Here is a 21892-nt window from a genome sequence, read left to right on the forward strand (position 1 = left end):
TCTGTAGATTTGGAGATTATATGATGCCCAACAGCACTTTCAACAAGTTTGAGCGTTACCAGGGTCACTGGAAAGAGGGGAAAATTAATGGCTTTGGCACCTACTGGTATTAATCATTTGAATGTGTTTTACATTAGACCATTAGCCGTTAAAAAGGGACCATGGTTTAAGCCGTCTGTCTCTGCAGGTATGCTTCAGGTGAGGTGTACGAGGGCTCGTTCAGAGAGAACTTGCGTCACGGTCACGGCATGTTACGCAGTGGAAAGATGGCCTCTCCTTCCTCCAGTAGTGTGTTTGTGGGTCAGTGGGTTCAAGGGAGGAGAACTGGCTACGGGGTGTGTGATGACTTCAGCAGGTATGCACATTTTAACAAAATGACTACAGATAATATACTGCAAAATAAAGCTTGAACAGGTCTTTGTCACCTTGAAGGTTTTTATTGTACATTAATGATTATAAGCCCCATTCGTATTAGTATTACCTGGGGACCTCTAGTAATTTGTAATAATTGTAGCAGTGGTCTGTGATGTTGATCCCGTGCCAGGTTTGTAATTTGTAAAGTTAAAATTTCCCTCGCAAATGACCTACCATATTTTGACAAACGCTGAGATCCTGTGATGATATTAGTCCTGTGCGAATCGACATCTCTGTGATTTGGCAGGCTCATACTATATATAGACAGATAACTTTAACGTTACACAAATGGATACGTTAGGGCCATATCATATTTTGTTTTAATCAAATTCGTTTTTTCCTTCGTAATTTGTAAGTTCTGTATATTCAATGCTTTACTATACAGTAGTCAATACATTTGTCCATAAACATTCTGTATACTATAGTATTTACTACAGTAAACTGCAGTAAAATGATTGTGTACTATAGTATATTTGAACCCTACTATAGTAAATATTAAAGTATACTATAGTGCAGTCATCCTTAATTGGCTGACTGCGGGCCGGTCAATTGATATTTTGCGGCTATATCCTCTGATATCTTTATCGTGCGCCAAATACGCTTCATTTCACTAAGATTTCAATCTTTAAAATGTAATTATTCAGTCAATATTGATATTATTGATCTAAGATATTGTTGTTACATTCTCACAGAATATTTTTGTCTAATTGGGAAATTATTTAAAGATAGAAGTAGTTCTGGTATGAAAGGCTATTTTAGTAAGTAAACTTGTTTTCTGTTTATGATAAGAGCATTTTAATTATTACATCATATTTTTTGTTTGTGTGTGTTGTCAGTTGTGTTTTTATTTATTAATTATCAGAGTTCCATTAAAGGGATACTTCACCCAAAAATGTTAACTCTGTCATCATTTCACCTTCAAGTTGTTCCAAATGTATGTACATTTCTTTGTGCTGATGAACACAGAGACATATATTTGGAATAATGTACATTGTTGGTGCGATGGTTTATTTAGCATATTTTGCATTAAGTGTAAAATAAGAAAAACTCAAAAACACAAAAAAGGTACACCGCACAGTACATGGTGTTTATAGGTCTAGCTAAATTATTCTAGTAAATAATATCTAATAAATGCAGTCTCCAGGTGTTTTATTTAGCATATTTTGCCTTAAATGAATGCTTGGCTGAAAAGCTGTCTTTAATCTAGATTTAAATTGTCTGAGTGTGCCTGACCCTCGAATAGTGTCGGGAAGGCTATTCCTGTCATGATTCTGCCACATCATGTCATGTTTCTCTTCGTCTAGTGGCAGGATCATGACAGAACCCCATGTTTAATGTGGAGAGAGGCAATTGTTGATTTGGTTACCATACGCTCTCGCAGGTCTCGTTTCTGTTCCCATCCTCTCTCATTTCCTCGTTATTGAGTCATGCCCTACACCTGTTCCCCTCTTGATTTGGTCTCTTATTTAATGCCCTTGTGTCTTCTGTCTTTTGCTGGTACATTTTGGTTGTTGGGTGAGTTCCTGTGTGGTGTTAGTTTAGTTAGTCTAGTCTAGTGGAGTTTATGTTTTATGTTTAAAGTTAATTTAGTCTTGAGTCTTGTTTAAAACAATTCCAGAGTTTAGGTGCTACGTATGAGACAACTTGACCCCCTTGGTGGATTTAGTTATTCTAGGTGTTATCAAAAGTCTTTAATTTTGAGATCTTAGAGAGTGTGATGGGTTGTAGTGTGATAGAAGCTCTGTTATGTAGGTAGGGGCTAAACTTTTTAATGCTTTATAAGTGATTAAAAGAACTTTAAAGTCAATACGATACTTAATGGGTAGCCAGTGAAGGGTTTATAATATTGTGGTTATGTGATCGTATTTTCTGGACCTGGTTAGAACTCTGGCAGCTGCATTCTGAACTAAATGTAGTTTGTTTATTGATGATGCAGGACAACCACTACGTAGTGCATCACAGTAGTCAAGTCTTGAGGTCACAAATGCAGGAATAAGCTTTTCTACGTCAGCAACACATAGAATATTTCATAATTTGGCAACATTTCTGAGGTGGAAGAAGTGCCCCAGAACTTTTTACTGTCCTACATTCTTAAAAAAAGAAATGTTTACTAATATGGGGGTCAATGGGTTGAGATCTGTTTGGTTATGAGCATTATTTCAAATGTCTTCCTCTGTTTATCAGAACAAATAAATGTATACATATTTGGAACAACTCGAAGGTGAGTAAATGATGACCGAATTAAATTTCTTGGGTGAAGTATCACTTTAAGAGGGCATTCCCCTAGCCTACAATACATACATATTTACATTTACATTTTTTCATTTGGCAGACGCTTTTATCCAAAGCGACTTACAAGTAGTTTTTTATACAGTGGCACATTACTGCAGAGCAATCAGGGGTAAGGTGCCTTGCTCAAGGGCCCTTCAGTCATGACCTGCTGGCACTGAGATTAGAACAGGCAACCTTCTGATCACAAGCCCATCGCTCTAACCATTATGCCACAGCTGACCCCCGTCATACTCACTATGATAAAAGTTCATATCTTAAGGTAAAATGGGATGCTGTGTTATAGGCCTATATTGTCTGCCTGAAGAGAGATATGCTGCCATTTATGGTTGTAGAGAAGGACTGTTGGGGCGATAAGCTGATTTTTGATGACAAATAAACAGGCAGAGTTATAAGGTCTTTGTCAGGACTCTGTCCTTCCTGTCTCTAGGTTTCTAGCTCCCTGGGCAGAGTCATGACATAGCCAATGACATAGAGACACGTGGCTTTTGTTGTCACTTGGCGCCACATTGCCACGTCTTTCAGGTTTCTGTTGTGTTATGTGTGGAGACACATGTTTTTTTTGTTGTCACTTGGCGCCTCCTGTTATGTCTCTCAGCCTTGGCCTCCTGTCTCCCTTAATCATGTCATTAGTGTTTGATTCCGCTCACCTGTTCCGTGTTTTCTCCTGTTCACTTTCGTCTTAACTTCTAACGTTGCTATTTACTGGATGTATGGTCTCACGGGTATTATCCCCTATATACCGGTCCTCGTGTTTTCGGATTACCCCTGCTCTTATTTCAAGTTTTCTTTTTTCCCCCTTGAGGGAACCGTTTGTTTGCCAAGATTTTGTTCACGTTTTCCCCCTTGTGGGTTTGTTTATTTGATAAATGTTTTGTCATTAACCCTTCATCTGGATGGATGGATGGATGGATGGATGGATGACTAAATATTCCCTTTGTCACATGTGGTCCTAGTCTAATAGGGGCTAGTCAGTATCCTGCAGAGAATAGTATTTGAAAAATACACAATGTGAGCACCTCACCACCAAAGTGGGCCTTAGAACTTTGTAACATACAGTGCCTTGCAAAAGTATTCACTTAATTTTACTCACATTTTGTTATGATGTTGCCTAATCTTAAACTACTTTAAGTTAAAACAAATTACATTAATCTACTCTCCATGCAAAATAATGACAAAACCAAAAAACACATTTGTGATAACTTGCAAAATTGGAATAAGTACATTGCATAAGTACCTTTTCTGAGACACTAGAAATGTTGCCCAGAAGCATCAGTTTTGCTTGTTGATGTTTCTACACTTCAAATGGAGTTAACCTGTGGCAAATTTAAATTGAATAAGTGTGATTTGGAGTGGCACATACCTCTCAATTAAAGGTGCAACAGCTGAAAATACCAGTAGAGCTTTGAGAAAGGATCGAATCAAGACACAGATCTGGGGAAGACTCCTGAATAATATAAGCTGTATTGAAGCATGTAGCCTCCCTTAATCCTTAAAGGGTAACTCCAACAAAAAATGAAAATTCTGCCAGTAATTACTCACCCTGAAGTATCTTTGTGGTGTTTTTACAACACCAGACAAGAAATACAAACAATGAAATGAAGATCAATTAAAACTAACACAAAATCAATACATTCACATTTATAAGTACATTCGATACTTAATCAATCAAAAATGCAGGGAAAAATCACTAAAAACAAGTAAATGAAAAGAAAAAAATACAAAAAAGAAAAATTTATAAAAAAGAAAAAATCTTTGAGTGTATGATTGATAATGAAAGGTGAGAGGTTGGTAATGAAAGTGGAATGGACTGGAAAAGGTATAGAAATTTAGGCAGAACGGACATCTTTATAATATTTATGCGGTAATCTCTCGAGCGAGTCAATTACCTTTTTAACTAATAGTTCATAATTTGTAGAAACAATATCATCTATATTGGGAGTTATCTTAATACCTTAATATTTAAATCCTTCAGGGGCATTGGCGAAATGCGTGAAGAATATGGGGTTTCTTCTTTCATCTCCATTTTAAAAAAGCAGATCGCTTTTGTTATTATTAATTTTGTATCCTGAAAATGCTTTAAACTCTGTTAGTGTGTTGTTAAGTGCCGGAATAGAAGTCTTTAGGTTTGTAAGAAAAACCACAATGTCATCTGCAAACAACGATAGACAATGTTCTTGTTCTCCTACTGTCTCGATTTGCCATTGCAAGAGGTTCAACTGCAAACCAAAATAATAAAGGGGATAAAGGACACCCTTGGTGTGTGCCTCTACTTAAATCAAATGGCTCTGAAATTTGGTTGTTTGTTATAAGTTCTGCCTGGGGTTCCTTATAAAGTAACCTGATCCATTTAAGGTAATAAAGGTCCAAATTAAGGTCTAAAATTTTAAGCATTTCAAAAAGGTATTCCCATTCAATCCTGTCAAAGGTCTTCTCAGCGTCCAATGACAGGATGGCATGGTCCTTGGCATTCTGTTTTTATATAGTATATTCAAAACCCTACGTGTATTATGAAAGGCTTCTCTTCCAAGCACAAACCCATTTTGGTCGTTCATAATGAGTATCTCCCCTCTTATATAGACTTTAAAGGCCTCCCATTTTACTGAAGCATTCGTCTGGTCTGTATTCACATGAAAATAAAGATCTATTTTAGTATCCAAACATTTCACAAAATCTGGATCTTGTAGCCATGTTGCTTGAAATCGAAATCTGAAAGTGGCAGGCGAGAGTTCGTTTATTCTAATTGTCAATGTAATTGGGGCATGGTCCGACAATATAATACTTTCATAATAACATTTACCAACTTTGGAGATGAGATGGTCAGAGATTAGAAAATAATATATTCTGGAGTAGGTTTTGTGAACACTTGAGAAACATGAAAATTATTTTTTGTTAGGGTTCTGGTACCTCAATTTCCGTCAAATTCAAATCCATCATATATTTTCCAATTTCCTTTTTAGACTGTCAATGGGTATATCCTGTCCCTAAAGAGCGGTCAGATGCTGGATTCAATACACAGTTGAAATCTCCTCCTGTCATGATCGTGGTAGTGGAAGAACCCAATTGCAAGGCAGCGGAGATGAAGGGGTTAACAAGACTTTAATCAAACAACAAAAACACCCTCGATGGGGAAAACACTAACTACACAAGATACAAAAACCAAAAACAAATTCTGCAGAGGACCACTCTCGGGTATCGCTACCAGCGGAGATGAGTAAAATGGGTTCGATGAGGTCGCGGACTCCGAACGCGCTGCGGCAGTTAACCACACGGCGTCGAAATCCAACGGCCTCATCGCCCTCATCTCCGAGCGAGAGAGTGGCTCTCTGAGACCGGTGTTGAAAAGCACCGCCAGCTCCCTCTCCCCGAACACACCTTGTTCCGCGATGTCCAGGAACCTCCCCACATACTCATCCACAGTCTCACTCCCCTGGTGAAGACTGCAGAGGCAACGGGCCAAGCTGGACCGGTCAGTGTCCATGCTGCTGCTGGGTTCTGTAGTGGCTGGTTGATTCTGTCACGATCGTGGTAGTGGAAGAACCCAATTGCAAGGCAGCGGAGATGAAGGGGTTAACAAGACTTTAATCAAACAACAAAAAAAATGGGGTCATTTTCATTAGGTGCATATATGTCAATTAGATTGACTGGAGTTTTTGAGATTGTACCGCTTAGAATTATATACCGCCCTAAAGGATCTATACATTGAGTTCTCAGCTGAAATGGGATCTTTCTCTGAATAAGAATCATGACTCCTCTAGTCCGAGAGGTGAAAGAGGTGTAGTAAACTTGTCCTGGCCATCTTTTAGTGACTCTGCTGATAACCTCTTTTATCAAATGTGTTTCTTGTAAGAACACAATATCTGATTTCATTCGTTTCAGTCTCCCCAATACTTGTTTAAGTTTTACCAGATTGTTCAACCCCCTTACATTCCAACTGCTGATTTTTATTTCTGAATCATTCATTGTCATTTACTTTAAATTGTCCTGTTGATATTGCTGCAACCTGGAGTACCCTACAACACATATAAATGATAATAATAATAAAACAAATAAAAACACCAATAGAAACAAAACCATAATGGAAAACATTAACCAACAACCCACTATGCATTTTCTGAACCGAGAAGCATGCGTAACCCCCCCCCATTAAACAAACTTCAGTTATAGACAACCTGTTGATCCATAACATGGAGCAAACTTTACAGGCCTCCATTCATTATATTACCACTGGGCTCACTGCCAGTTATTAGACTGGACAAGAATACTAGCTATTTAAACTTCTGCTCATTTGTTAAACACAATGGACCTTGTTCTTTCTGTTTGAATAATTGTATACCCCTTGTTAACAAAAGGGAAAAGAGAAAGAAATAAAAAAAACTTTTTGGAACGCATATCAAACGACGATGGGTTTTAAGGCTTTATAGTGTTGCCATTTTAACATTCTATTGCACTTCGTTGGGCATTACCTTTGCTTCAGATAGCATTCCCGGTAGGACCTCAATTGGTCATCTCTATTCTGCATCACACTGTCCCTCTTGTAGTTTGTGTTGAGCGAATAAAGTCCTCTGTTGTGGTTTGGGTTTGTTTGGCCGGTCCGGTGCGCTCGCTCTATAACTGGGGCGCTGCTGAAGGTGTCTTTCAGAAGTTTTGGGAGCCAGTTTTGAAGAAAAGTGCAAACGTCTGGACCCTCTGTATTTTCGGGTAGACCAACCAGCCTCAGGTTTGAACGTCTTCCTCGATCTTCCAGATCTTGCACTTTATTACGCAGAGAGTGTTACTCCTTCAAGTGTTTTCACTTTGTGCTGGAGAGCTATGACGTCTTCCTCGGCTTGTGAAACACGCTCCTCGGCCTCACCTATTCTCTTTGAATGAGCCACTAATTCGGATTTTATAGCTTCCAGCATATCGCTAGAGTGTTTTGAAACGTCTGCCCTCAACGAGTGAATTGCACCTAAAATGTCCTCGTTTGTAGCCGCATTAGCAGCGTTCTGTATCTCGATTTGGTTGCTAGCACTCGCTAGGTAGTTCTTTCCATTAATTTGTATTGGCGGCTTCGATTTCTGACCCGGTTTAACAGCTTTGGGTGCCATTTTGTCCTGTATTTCTTAATATTAGTTTTCAAACGATTTCAGATAGGTTTAGGTCTTTTGAAAGGATTTTTTCTCAGAAATTAGGCAGCGTGCCCTCCTTGTGTGTCTTAATGGCTGCGCGTCATAACCGGAAGTCCCAATCTGGGCTTTATGGCCGGCACTCTCCGGCACCGCAAAGCCACTCGGCGGCAAGGACTCTCCGACAGCATGTCTCTCCTTCCTCCCGGGTTTCGACACCACTGTAACACTGATCCATAAAAGGAAGGAGACGGGAACTGGTAAACATTTAAAAATCTTTAATAACTATACACGTAAAAAAAACGTCAGGTTTTGGACCTTAATTCAGGCTTTTCTAAGTGATTTTTATAGCAGCCTTTTTGTGTCCTAGTCAGTTGGTTCCCGTCTTGACTTGACTTTGTGAAGATACAGTGTGTTTATTAAAGCAAATTCTTCCCCTCGTGGGTTTATTGTAACTCTTCAGTCGTTGTCCCCTGTTTTGTCCCCTCGTCAAACTGTTGTTTATTAAAGTTTTAGATTTTTACACCCTGCTGTCTGTGAATGGGTTCTGTGTCAGTTTCACGACAAATCAGAATGAGAGCAATATAAACAAATTAAACAATGACAGCGTGTACTTATCTTTTGGTTGTGTTTTTTTACAGAATTAATTAGATTTGTATGTGCATACACAAGAAACTATCAATTTATTTGTATGGAAGATGTTTGTTACTGCTCTTATATATCTGTCCAGGGGAGAGAAATACATGGGAATGTGGCTTGATGACCAGCGTCATGGAGACGGGCTTGTTATCACTCAGTTTGAATTGTATTATGAGGGAAGCTTTTGTAATAACAAGATGATGGTATGTTCAACACATTCCAAATAGAGTAATACACATATCTTGATTTAATTTATTGCCTTTTATTTATTGTAATTTAGCTTTTTAAAATGTTCCTGTCTTATACAGGGCAATGGGACTCTACTTTGCTATGATGACACAGTCTTTAAGGGCGAGTTTTCAGGCGACTGGACTCTCTGTGGAAAGGTGTAATTTTGTTAGTTTCTCTTTACCAAAATTCTGTGCAAACAGTTTGTGGTTTATATTTATTTTCTGTGGTTATATGGACACGCAGGGTGTTCTGTCTTTGCCAAACGGTGACTCTTTGGATGGGATATTTGATGGCCGCTGGGGAACCGGATTGAGAGTGGCTGGAATTTTTACTAAGCCCTTTGAAACGTTCAGGACAGAAACCAACTCACTGTAAGTGTGTCTGTGTCAACTCCTTATATGAGAGCTCTATTCCGGGTCGTAAAATGTTTAACAATTTTACGATCTATCTGTCTAGTGTGGATGGTTGTCACTCAGTTCCTGCGGAGGAAAAGTGGAATGCTTTGTTTGAGGAATGCTGGTCTCGTCTGGGTTGTGAAACTCCAGGTCAGGGAGTATATGAAAAAGCTTGGGAGAACATCGCCATCTCCCTCACGGCCAGACGGAGAAAACAGAAAGATCAGTATGTGTACACGTATGTAAATGTGAGTTATGCATGAAGACGTCTTCAGTGACCTGTGTGTGATTTTAGTCCAGAGGAACTGAGCCAATTTCACGATAAGATGCTGGAGAGTCTTGAGGTGATTCCTAAACATGTGGGACCGGTTACTGCAGACTCCTACAACAACATCCGCCGCTATCTCATGAAGGTTAGCCTCTTTTTAGGCATGAACACCACAATGTTTCTCATAATTGAAGAAAGCTTACAGTGGCTCCAGAAAGTACTTGGATAGATAATGGTTATGTAAATCAGTGTTTCTTTATTTCATTAATTTCTTCTAAAACAAACACAGATATACATGTTCTTGTGTCTTAAAGTATGTGTTCTAATACTTTTGTGTATCATCAGGCATGTGACACCCCTCTGCATCCTTTGGGCTGGTTGATGGAGACCCTTGTCACCGTGTACAGGATGACCTATGTTGGTGTAGGCTCCAGTAGACGTCTCTTACAGCAAGCAGTGGACGAGCTTCATTCATATCTGACACGCATTTTCCAGTTAGTGAGGTAAGACATCCAGGCCTTTCAGGCTGTAAGAGTTCTCATAAACACCAGTCAATCATTAAAGATTATAGGAAGCTAAATTCCTGTGGTTGAACCTTCTTTCATTTCTACTACTGTGTTATTAAAGCATAACATTATTACATGTGTCATCTTTACACGTCATTACACAAGTCTCAGGAATAACTATCAGCTATTTGTCAAGTTTATCAATTGTTTTAGGATTGGCTTACAAGTGTAAATGTTTGCCTCAGGTTTCTGTTTCCTGGTCTCCCAGAGGACAGTGGTTATATTCTGGATTCCTTGAGCTCTTCAGATGAGTTCACAGACAGTCTTAACAGCAGTACACACTCAGAAACTCCCCAGCAGGGGTAAGACAGCATCACTATGACTGAACTGTTCAAGATTGTTTGCTATGATGTTGCATAAAAATGTTAAATAATGCATACATTGTGCTAAGGACGTTTCGGAGGCAACAACATAAACACATTTTATGTGGCCCAAACTTAACTTCTGGTTAGTCTTGCGTAGCCAGACCTTCATACTGTAGGTCTGGTAACTTTAGGGACTTTCTTAGGCCAAATGACAGGTAAAGCAACCAATCACAATTTTGTGCATCATGTTTAGAGGCGTGGAAATGTCCCTACAGTAACAGACGGGAGTATTTATGACATGATCTTTGCATATTTTTTTAAGAATGAAGCGTTTATTGGGATGTGATTAATTTTTATTGCAACTGATCATCGATCAGACGGCTTAGTGTTGTTTGCAGGTGGTCTGTTAAAGAACGTCTCGGTTACGTATGTAACCTCCGTTCCCTGATGGAGGGAACAAGACGTTGTGTCGGGCCGACAGATGGGATTTGACTTGAGAACTGGCCTAGGCGTGTCAGACGGATGCGCTAGCGCGAAATTTTAACCATCCAGTGGGTTTGGCAGGGCGTCCCAAAGCTTTGGCAGAGATGAGAGGCACCTGCCCTCGGCCACCACAGACGGAGGCCTTGTATCTCTGATGGCGAGAAGCCGTCCAGTACTGTAGGGCCACTGGGGAAGCGCTGTTCCCTGAAGAGGGTTATGCGCTACGGAGACCACTTCCCACCGCAGGGAGGAATATAGTGGAGACACCAACATGGTCTCGCCCACAGGGGAGAACTCATGGGAGGTAAGCGCGGACTAAGGTACCGATAGGTGGATGTCCACCTGGAGGAGGTCATGGGTCAGTCACCACGAGGGGGACCATCTCATGAGGAAAACATCAGACGGAACCGCCCTGTTGAGGGGTTACTACATCTGGGGCACTAGGTCCGGTTAGAGCTATGTGATAACTCAGCTGATACCCGGCCATAGGAGGCAGGGCTGCTCCGCACAGTCCGCCGCCATGGAGTGCTTAGTGATGGATGGAATGCCTGTTCTTCGCCCGAGGGGAAAGAAGTGAGGCTGAATTAGCGCACTGATCCGCCCGGAAGGGGGAAGGCGCTTTCGCAGTCGTACACCCTACCAGCCGCCGGTCTCACGTGCTGGCACTATGCAAGACTCGGGCTGACACCGGTTCTACACGGAGGTTATAGAACCTCGCGAAGGCGTAGCCCAACCCGCAGCTCTACAAATATCTGCCAGAGAGGCGCCCTGAGCCAGTGCCCAGTGGGCACGGGCAGTCCTGTGATCGGTATGCCATCGTAACGGCGTCCACCATCCAGTGCGCCAACCTCTGTTTGGAGACAGCCCTCCTTAAGCTGACCTCCGAAACAGATAAAGAGCTGCTCAGAGCTCTGAAGCTCTGCGTGCAGTTTAGGTAGAGGTGCAACGCGCAACACAACATCGACGTAGCCCCTAGCTGCCCCCCATCGAGGGAAGAGAAAGTGACAGAGTCAGTCTGACGGAAAACGTGCCGAAAAGGGGGCGTTCCCAGTCTTACCGAGCTCCTCATGCACCTCGGGGACAAAAAGGCACCGGTGCCCCGATGACCAATCGTCCAGCCGCGAGCGCCGGGTGGGCGGTGCTGTGTATCGCCTCCGAATGCTCGCTGCGGCCCGAGAGCGCACGGCCAACATTTCGACGTCTGTTTCATCCCTCCTGGGAAAGGGGGCTCCAAGGAATCATCCGGGTCGTAAGCCAGTACGTCACCCTCCGATGCTGCAAGGGACATCTCATTTTCGTCACGCATCGTGTCCGAGTACGTGGGGAAGGAGCAAGACGGCGAGGTGCCGTCTTTTAGGGAGTGGCCAGACAAGCGAGATTGGGCATGAACGGATGACTGATTAACGCTCACGGTAGAATTCCTGTAAAATTGACCAAATAAGATGATCTCATGGGAGTACTAGCTTCAGAGTGTCAGGTGCATTTCTCACCTTGGTGGTAGAAAAATACGTTTTAGCTGTGGTAGCAGAGCAGAACACTAGCAGAGAAAGAGGACAGTAGTTACTGGTAGTCCCTTAGGTCAGCAGGATTCTTGGTCTTGCGCCATTTCCTATTCAGCATCCCTGAGTGTACTCCGTTGTCCACAGAGGATATTAGACAGCCAAGGGCAGGAGGTTGTGGCACAAGCTGGTCTGGAGGACAGAGGACAAAGGTTATCTAGACAGGATGTAAGTGTTGAGCATAAGGTGTCGGTGGCAGTGTCAGCATCTAGAGATGCAAAGTTGGAGGGAAGAGAGGATGTCACTTTAGCAGAGAGCGTGCTAGGGGAGAGAGAGCGAATGTTCCGTCTAATATAAACAGGTGGTGGTGTTGGTGTAGTGCATCTAGAGAGGAGTTGTTGAAAGTGATGAAGAAGTGGTCAGAAATGTGAAGAGGTGACTTAAATGTTGTCTGTGGTGCAGTTACGGGTGTAGATGAGGTCAAGCTGGTTTCCTGATCTGTGAGTACCGGCTGTGGCGAGGCGCATGTGGTCATTAAAAAACATGATGTGACACACGTTCACTGCAAAATCTTTGGTTATAGCAACACTTAGCGATCAAGAGCAGGAATTAAAATTTACACGCCGCCGTGGCGGCCCCCAAAGTGGTGTAAAACGCATTCTGGTTTAGTACCAACTTTATGTCCAAATTCACTGCTTTTCAGGAAATGGAAAAAACACTGTTAAAAAGGGGAGGTCTGATGGAATTTCATTTTGAATTTAGTTAGTGAGTATAGCTGCAACGCTCAAAAGTTCCCAGAAAAATAATTAACTTCTTAAAGGGATACTTTTACCAAAAAATATGAATTCTGTTATCATTTACTCACCTTCGAGTTGTTCCAAATGTGAATTTGTTCTGATGAACGCAGAGAAATATAGTTGGAATAATGCTTATAACCAAACAGATCTCAACACCCATTGACTACCATAGTAGGAAAAAAACAATGGTAGTCAAAAGTGTTTGCTCTCCTACATCTTTCAAATTTCTTTTTTCTAGTTCAACAGTAATTTTTCCAACTATGGGAGTCAACGGGTGTTGAGATCTGTTTGGTTTTAAGCATTATTCCAAATATCTTTCTCTGTGTTCATCAGAACAAAGAAATGTATACACATTTGGAACAACTCGAAGGTGATTAAATTGGGTGAAGTATCACTACAATGAACGGCTCGTTGGGACTACAAACAGACCTTTCCTGGGTTAGTGACATCATGAATCCCAAAATGTATGTGGACCCTACCCCCTGGAATATTGGATAGGGTAATGGGCAGGACATGTTAATACACACTCTGAGCGGTAGACCAATCACCAAAAACTGGCTCAGCTTGACCAATCAGAGTGTCTCAGAAGGAAAGACTTCATAGAAGCAAAAACTCAACAGCCTGTCTTCTGAGTATCGAGAAGACAGTGTAAAACACAGGTGAAATATGTAATATATTAAGCATTTTTTGAAAACCGAAACATGAAGACCTATGTTTAGCACATAATGAACATAATAAAAACTTAGGACCCCTTTCAATAATTAAATAGTTGACAAGCACTTTTTAATAATTTCTAACCAGTGATAAACATAAAGGCCATCTTATAATAATTGTTTTTAGCAAAACAAATACAAAAAATACAGAGATATTTTAAAGCTTCTTCTGTATTAATCCAAAACCACTTCGTTATTAGTTTTTTTCTCTCTCTATAGCTGTCACTACATTGCGAGTCTGAAAGTCAATTAAACAGAAGTGTTTGCACATCTTGTGTGCACATCTTGATGTGACCTGGTGGTTAGAGCGTTGGGCTTGTGATCAGAAGGTTGCTGGTTCAAATCTCAGTGCCAGCAGGTCATGACTGAAGGGCCCTTGAGCAAGGCACCTTACCCCTGATTGCTATGCAGTAATGTGTCACTGTAAAAAAAAAAAACTACTTGTAAGTCGCTTTGGATAAAAGCGTCTGCCAAATGAATAAATGTAAATGTAAATGTTTGTGCTGTAGTTTAATAGTGTGCAGCTCAAATCTGCTGCTGCCTGTGCTTCTGCCGAGGCTTTACCCTCCTCTCTTCACCCTCTACACCCTGGAGAAAGAGAGAGAGGAGGAGGTCTACTGGAGCTGTGTGTTACGACTCAACAAACCGCCTGATCTCGCTGTCCTAGCCTTCCTCGGAGTACAGCAGTAAGTCACAAAAGTAACATGCACAACCATATTGTGTTATGATCAGTTACTTAAACTGCAGTCACATTAGACTTTTAGAATGACAAATTGTTTTGCAGAGCTCTGTGTGTATTGGCAGCAACCATAACAACCAGAAAAAAACATTGTTGGTCTTGAACTTGAACTTTGGAATTCATAGAGATGTGAAACATTTTCGCAGAAGCTTGACTAATGGGTTCAAAAGTTAATGGAACAAAAAGTCTAATGTGATTGTCCCATTAAGTAATTACAAATGATTTTATATTCCAATTTAATATTTTATAGCATTCTATATGTTTTTAAATATTTTATAGGATATTTGTAGAATGGAGATTTTGGCACAATTTACAGATAAATATGTTTGTTTTTCAGACGGTTTTGGCCAGTTTCTCTTTCTGTATTGGGAGGGACAAAAGAGGTGACACGTTCTCCAATTAAAATATATTATTATAAATATAAATATATAAAACCAAGAAAATAAAAATGTAGGTTTGCATTTTATTGGGCTTTCGGTTTTTATTTTGGCAAGAAAATGTTCATAAGGGGCCTAATAATCTGTAATAGCACTATTGGTAAGATGTAAAACATGTTCATTTTAGCCATGTTAATGTTTATTTACAGGTTTTGCCGAGTACTAAAGATGCTTGCTTTGCAACAGCTGTTGAAACCCTGCAACAGATCAGGTAAAGACAGTTCTGTCCAAAAGTGTAAAACAGATTGTTACCACACTCATATTTGAACATATTTTTCAACGTTTGTCTTTGATTCAACAGCACAGCGTTCACTCCCTCGGAAAAGTTACAAGTGCTCCGGCTTACCTTTGAGGAGCTCACACAAGATGTGCAGGCTCTGCTCGGCCAGGAGTTTCTCTGGTGCATGGATGACCTCTTTCCAATCTTCCTCTATGTAGTGCTCCGCGCTCGGTACTTTCAACGTTACGTCATATCAACTTTGTATCAAATTCACAAATTTTCTATAGTTTTGCAGTTTCTCTTGGCACCTAAATAACCTTTTGTGGCTGTCTAGGATCAGAAATTTGGGCTCTGAAGTGAGTCTGATAGAAGACCTGACAGACTGCAGTCTACAGCTGGGACAACTCGGATTCATGCTGACCACTCTCAAAGTAAGAAACTGTCATGTGAGCTATAATAGCACACCATCAGTTTCACCCATGCTGAAGATGAGAATGAAAAATCTAATAAACTTGTTTTGTTACAAAAAACATGACTAACTAGTGATTTTCAGGAACAAAATAAAAGCATGTGCTATGTACTCTTATAAAACTAGTTTTGTAGTGAGGTAGGCGGGACGAGAGCCGGGATTCGAGGAGCAAAGTGATAACCTTGGGTTAGCTGTACACACACTGGTCTCGTATCACGGAGGAGATCGGGAGCATAAGAGGACGAGCAACGGGACTGTCAGGGAGAGAGGACCAGGCCTGGCCTGTAACAGATTCTCCATAATTAGCCGCCCCAGTGTATGGAGATTTGTTCTCAGGTCCAGGACATATTTAATTTTGTTCTTGCTGTTGGAGGATCCATCCTCCCAAGTCTCTCTGAGGATGTCCAAAACCCCTCGGGGCTGGCGTCCAAATAGAAGCTTTAAGGGGGAACACCCTGTGGAGGCTAAGGGTTCCAACCATTTATTCCAGTTTGTCACGTCTTCGTGAACAAATTTACGAATCATGGTTTTAACGTGCGATTAAACCGTTCTACCAGGCCGTCTGTTTGTGGGTGGAAGACACTGGTACGAACCGATTTAATGCCCAATAAATAGAGTTCACGTATCGTACGTGACATGAATGCCGTGCCTTGGTCCGTGAGGATATCCGGGGGATCCCCACGTGGGAGATTATACGAAATAGTGCCTCCGCAACATTCTTTTATGGGAGGATTATTGTAAACCGATGTCCTCTCGCTGATCGCTCTAATGGCCCAATGAGGTCCATCCCAATTCTGTCGAAGGGGACCTGCATTAACGGTAATGGGCGCAACGGCGCTTTTGGGGAGACCGTGGGTTTACTTAATTACATTCAAGACACGAGGCGCACGAGCTGCGGACGTTCTCGTGAATGCCCGGCCGAAAACGGGTCAGTAGGCGATTTAGTGTCGTTGTTTGTCCTAAATGTACCGCCATATTGCCCGTGAAACTAACAATTGGGTTGTATCTACCTTTGTCTGAGCATCTTGGGTTACTCGATACAACCGGTCTTTTATGATCGCAAAATAAGGGTAGGTACGTGGTCGTGCGGGTTGGAGAGGCTGACCGTCAACATAACTGACATGTTCGGAGGAACATTTTAGGGACTCATCCCGGGACTGTTCCAGGGGAAAGTCATTGCGTTCCGAGATGATTTGCCTCTCTACTCTGCTCTGTTCCCCTGAACCAGAAGCCGGGGGTCCTTGTTCTGCCTCGCCAGCCCGCACGAGCGCGCCACCTCCCTATGCCTCCATTTCCCAGGCGACACTCGCACATAAATACCCAAATAAATCAATTAAAGGAGGCCAATTGGTTCTCAGAATTAGCGGGTATCGGAGGTGCGGATTTACTGTCACCTCTACCCTCTGCTTTTGTGCACTGAATTGTACGACGTCAGGTATTAATGGATACCTTACCACATCCCTGTGTACACACCACTAACTCTGTGTCGCTTTATTATATCTCCTAGAGGTAGCATGTATAATGCGAAGAGCATAGGCCCTAAGACTGAGCCCTGTGGTACACCGTACTGGACTTGTGATTTGCGTGACACCTATTTATTGCTACATATTGAAAACGGTTGGATAAATAAGATCTAAGCCATTTCAAAGCTATTCCCTTAATACCGACATGATTTTCGAGTCTAAGTAGTAGCGTGCTGTGGTCAATGGTGTTGAATGCAGCACTAAGATCTAGCAGCACCAATAAGGAGATACAATCTCGGTCAGACGCCATAAGAATATAATTTGTAACTTTTATCAAAGCAGTCTCTGTACTGTAATGTGCTCTAAATCCAGACTGGAAATCTTCATTGATGTCATTCCTTTGGAGGAAGGAACATAATTGAGTTGAGACTAGGCATGGGCCGATAACCGGTTTCACGGTTTACCGCGGTTTACTATTCCCGCGGTTTCAAAACCACTAAAAATGTCGGCTATACCGTCTCTGCGGTATGCACAGTTTTTTCTCGTCCTCGTAGATGAAAAGTAAGTTGCAGGAATCCCTCAGGTTGTGTGCAAACGTAACGAGTCACATGACATCTCCCTCTCCGGTTGGTACACGCAGTCAGAGGGAGTGAGCACTGTTAAAATAAATATTATTCTGCTTTCTACCCCAAGCAAATTTAACGGAGGCCAGCTAGTGAAGAGCTGTGCAGTGTGTAAAACCTCACTCCCCGACCGACAGAGACGCGACTGCAGTCTTTAGCCTCCTCGTTAGAGCGCCCGTCTCCCATTCGGCATTGTAATGCCGTCATAGAAGACGAGTGGGACCGGTTACACAAACATCGCTAATCAACTAGTCGAACATGAACTATTTTCCTCCCTCACGTTACTTCACAGAGCGCGGACGAGTCTAATAAATCAATTTAGCTGATATCCCGTTCACGTTTTTACTTTTAAGGCTCCTGTAATTTGTGTAACGTTACATCTGTTAACAATAACGAAATTTAAAAACGCAAACTGCTGGTAATGTACAGAAAGAGCCCGTTTGTGTGTATGCAACACACTAGCAATCTTTCTCTGCTACTGTCTGTTTATAGCTATATGTGTGTGTGCGCATCAACACTGAAATAACAATAATGGATTTCAGGGCATTATTGTGATGACACATTTAATTTAGAAGAACTCACATATTCATTTAAATTATTTAACTTGACATGTTTACTGTTCCAAAATGTTGTGTAGGTTTCTTCAAAATAAAATGTATTATGTTCAGTGGAAAAGTTGTTTTTATTTAAAAAATAACACATTTAAGAGATGTTATAGTAATACCGTGAAACCTTCAAACCGTGATAGATTTGTGCAAGGTTATCATACCGTCAAAATCTCATACCGGCCCATCCCTAGTTGAGACTACTTTTTCCAGAACTTTAGATAGTAAAGGTAGATTCGAAATAGGTCTGTAGTTAACAAGTTCTCCAGGGTCGAGATGGTTTTTTTTGACAAGGGGCCTTATAACAGCCACCTTATATGCGTTAGGCACATGTCCTAGTGTCATAGATGAGTTAATAATGCTAAGAAGAGGATCTATCATTTCTGGGAGCATCTCTTTCAGTAGATTTGTAACTATAGGGTCTAGCATGCATGTAGCCGATTTAGATGATCTAATGATTTTAGATAGTTCATCATGATCTATGGTAGAAAATATGAACAATTTCTCCTTAGGGGCGCTGTAGTTAGTCGTTTGTTCAGCGGGTTTCACTTCTGGTAGCATAGTTATAATTTTTTTCTCTAATATCTTGGATTTTATTTGTGAAATAGTTCATAAATTCATCACTGCTATGGTATAAAGAATCAGAAGTCGCTGACGATTTATTTTTGGTTAATTTAGCCACTGTGTTAAATAAAAACCAAGGTTTTCTTCTATTAGTGATGAAAGGTAGGCAGATCTAGATGTTTTTAGGGCTTTCCTGTACAGTCCCTGACAAAAGTCTTGTCGCTTGTGTACAAATTGACCTGAAGTGCCGCTGAAATATATTTCTAATCAATATTCTTTTACAAGAAATGGCTCATTTTAATCCCAACAGTTTGTAATAATGCTTCAGTGCAAAACGAAACTATCAAAAAGTATTTTAATATTCACAGCTTGGTAAAGGCCACTGAATACATTTTTGCAAAGACATACAGCAGGGATAATCAGCATTTTTATCAGTAAGGAGATTTCTAAGTGGGCTATTGACACAAAATTTCCACCAGATGTAGCCATCAAGCCAAATATTGAATTCATACAAAGAAATCAGAACATTTAAGTATACAAGTTGAGTCATAATAAATAAAGTGAAATGACACAGGGAATAAGTATTGAACACACTTTATTTTATACTTCTTAGAAAAGCCTTTGTTGGTGATTACAGCTTCTAGACGCCTCTTGTATGGAGAGACCAGTCGTCTGCATTGCTCAGGAGTGATTCTGGCCCATTCTTCCACACAAATGTTCTTTAAATCTTGAAGGTTCCTTGGGCCACTTTTATGAATTTTGATCTTCAGTTCTCTCCATAGATTTTCTATGGGATTTAGGTCAGGTGATTGACTGGGCCATTCAAGTAGCTTGATTTTCTTTCTTTGAAACCACTTCATTTGTGTCATTGGCCTTGTGTTTGGGATCATTGTCTTGCTGAAATGTCCACCCTCTTTTCATTTTAAGCTTTCTGGTAGATGGGAGCAGATTTTTATCCATAATGTCGCGGCACATTTCTCCATTCATCCTGCCTTCAATAATATGAAGTCTGCAAATTCCCCTTGCTGAAAAGCAGCCCCAAACCATGATGCTTCCACCCCCAAACTTAACTGTTGGTATGGTGTTCTTGGGGTGGTGGGCAGTGCCATTTCTCCTCCAAACATGGTGTGTAGAATGACTGCCAAAAAGTTCAATTTTTTTTTTCATCTGACCATACTATAGTCTCCCAATAATCCACAGGCTTCTCCAAATTGTCATGATTCTGCCTTCTCTTGTCTTGATTTTCTAGTCTAGTGGCAGCATCATGACAGACCCACATGTTTTATGTGGAGAGAAGCATGTTATTGTCAATCTGGACTTAATATGCATTCTCTTCAGTCTCGTCATTTGGCCCCGCCCCTCTCGTTTCTAGTATAGCTTTCCTCCTGTGTCTCATTACCCACATCTGCCCATCGTTATCTCCTTTGTTAGTCTCCCTATTTAATGCCCTCTTGTCTATGGTCTTGCGCTCGTTAGTTGTACTTGTTCCCTGTCAAGATGCTGTGTCTTTGTTTCTTATTCGCCGTGTGACTTTGTTTCTTATTCTCCGTGTGACTTTGTTTCTTATTCTCCGTGTGACTTTGTTTCTTATTCTCCGTGTGACTTTGTTTCTTATTCTCCGTGTGACTTTGTTTCTTATTCTCCGTGTGACTTTGTTTCTTATTCTCCGTGTGACTTTGTTTCTTATTCTCCGTGTGACTTTGTTTCTTATTCTCCGTGTGACTTTGTTTCTTATTCTCCGTGTGACTTTGTTTCTTATTCTCCGTGTGACTTTGTTTTGAGCCTATAACCATTCCCATCAAAATTGCAGCAAATATTGTAGGAGACCTACTGGGGCCCGCATGGATCCGATATTCACCCAGAAAACAGTGAAGTTTGGTGGCGGAAAAATCTTGGTCTGGGGTTACATCAAGTATGGGGGTGTGCGACAGATCTGCAGGGTGGAAGGTAACATCAATAGTCTAAAATACCAAGAAATCTTAGCTACCTCTTAAAAGAGGCAAAATTCTGTAGCAGGATGGTGCTCCATCGCATACTTCCATCTCCACATCAAAGTTCCTCAAGGCAAAGAAGATCAAGATACTCCAGGATTGGCCAGCCCAGTCACCAGACATGAACATCATTGAGCATATGTGTGGTAGGATGAAAGAGGAAGCATTGAAGACGAAACCAAAGAATTTTGATGAACTCTGCTAGGCATGCAAGACTTTCTTTGCTATTCCTGATGACTTCATCAATAAATTGTATGAATCCTTGCCAAACCGCATGGATGCAGTCCTTCAAGCTCATGGAGGTCATACAATATATTAAATTTGGATCTCAAAGCACCACTACTTAATTTGCTGACATATTTTTCTATTTGCAATAAATTTGTTCAATTTCTGTATAGGTGACAAAACTTTTGTCTTGCCAAAATTTGACCTTTCTGTCTTGATTAAATTACAAATCTATTTCAGTGAAACTAATTTATTTCAGTGCATTAAACAACATTCGGGAGGGTTTTAGCTTTTCATATGAGCTATTTCTAACACCAATTGATTATTTAAAAGTCAGGTTAATAGCAGGTGTTTCTACAAAATAGATAAGCGACAAGACTTTTGTCAGTGACTGTATTTTCAAATACTACCCTTACATGCTGTATGAAATACCTCTAATTTAGTTTTCTTAAAGTTGCGCTCCATTTTCCAAGCCGCTTTCTTTGGAGCCTGAGTTTGTTCATTATACCATGGTGTCGGGCTGTCATTTGTAATCTTCTTTAAGCGCAGAGAAGAGTTCTTTTTCGAGAAGGTGGCGTTAAAATTGTCAATGGTAAAGTCAAGATCTTCGACGTTATTACTCATGCTAGAGATTTGAGACAATTCAGGCAAATTATCAAGAAACGCACCTTTTGTAGTCGAAGTTCTTCTACCATATTTGTAATTAGGAGCTTGATTTGCAGCTATAGGCCAGTGAAGCAAGCATGATACCAAGTCAAGTCAGCTTTATTTATATAGCGCTTTTTACAATTTTCATTGTTACAAAGCAGCTGTACATCGCTTTGAGTATAAGTACATTGACTATAAGTA

At 40.9% G+C, this 21892-nt stretch overlaps 1 protein-coding gene across 2 annotated transcripts in view; it reads left to right on the forward strand.

The window, feature by feature from the left end:
* als2a (alsin Rho guanine nucleotide exchange factor ALS2 a) overlaps positions 1-21892 on the forward strand; it is a 32071-nt gene that overhangs the window by 9447 nt on the left and 732 nt on the right. Inside the window, exons 20-33 of one of the 2 annotated variants that reach the window (XM_079464778.1) lie at positions 8-106; positions 188-355; positions 8542-8653; positions 8759-8836; positions 8925-9052; positions 9138-9302; positions 9372-9489; positions 9690-9847; positions 10096-10212; positions 14217-14393; positions 14784-14829; positions 15033-15094; positions 15185-15334; positions 15438-15534. In XM_079464778.1, coding sequence (XP_079320904.1) covers positions 8-106; positions 188-355; positions 8542-8653; positions 8759-8836; positions 8925-9052; positions 9138-9302; positions 9372-9489; positions 9690-9847; positions 10096-10212; positions 14217-14393; positions 14784-14829; positions 15033-15094; positions 15185-15334; positions 15438-15534 — 1675 coding nt within the window. Of the gene's footprint in view, positions 1-7; positions 107-187; positions 356-8541; positions 8654-8758; positions 8837-8924; positions 9053-9137; positions 9303-9371; positions 9490-9689; positions 9848-10095; positions 10213-14216; positions 14394-14783; positions 14830-15032; positions 15095-15184; positions 15335-15437; positions 15693-21892 lie in introns of those variants that run through there. The other variant, XM_079464777.1, reaches the window with a different exon arrangement.

The sequence above is a fragment of the Barbatula barbatula genome, assembly GCF_947034865.1.
Source record: "Barbatula barbatula genome assembly, chromosome: 9".
Lineage (NCBI taxonomy): Eukaryota > Metazoa > Chordata > Actinopteri > Cypriniformes > Nemacheilidae > Barbatula > Barbatula barbatula.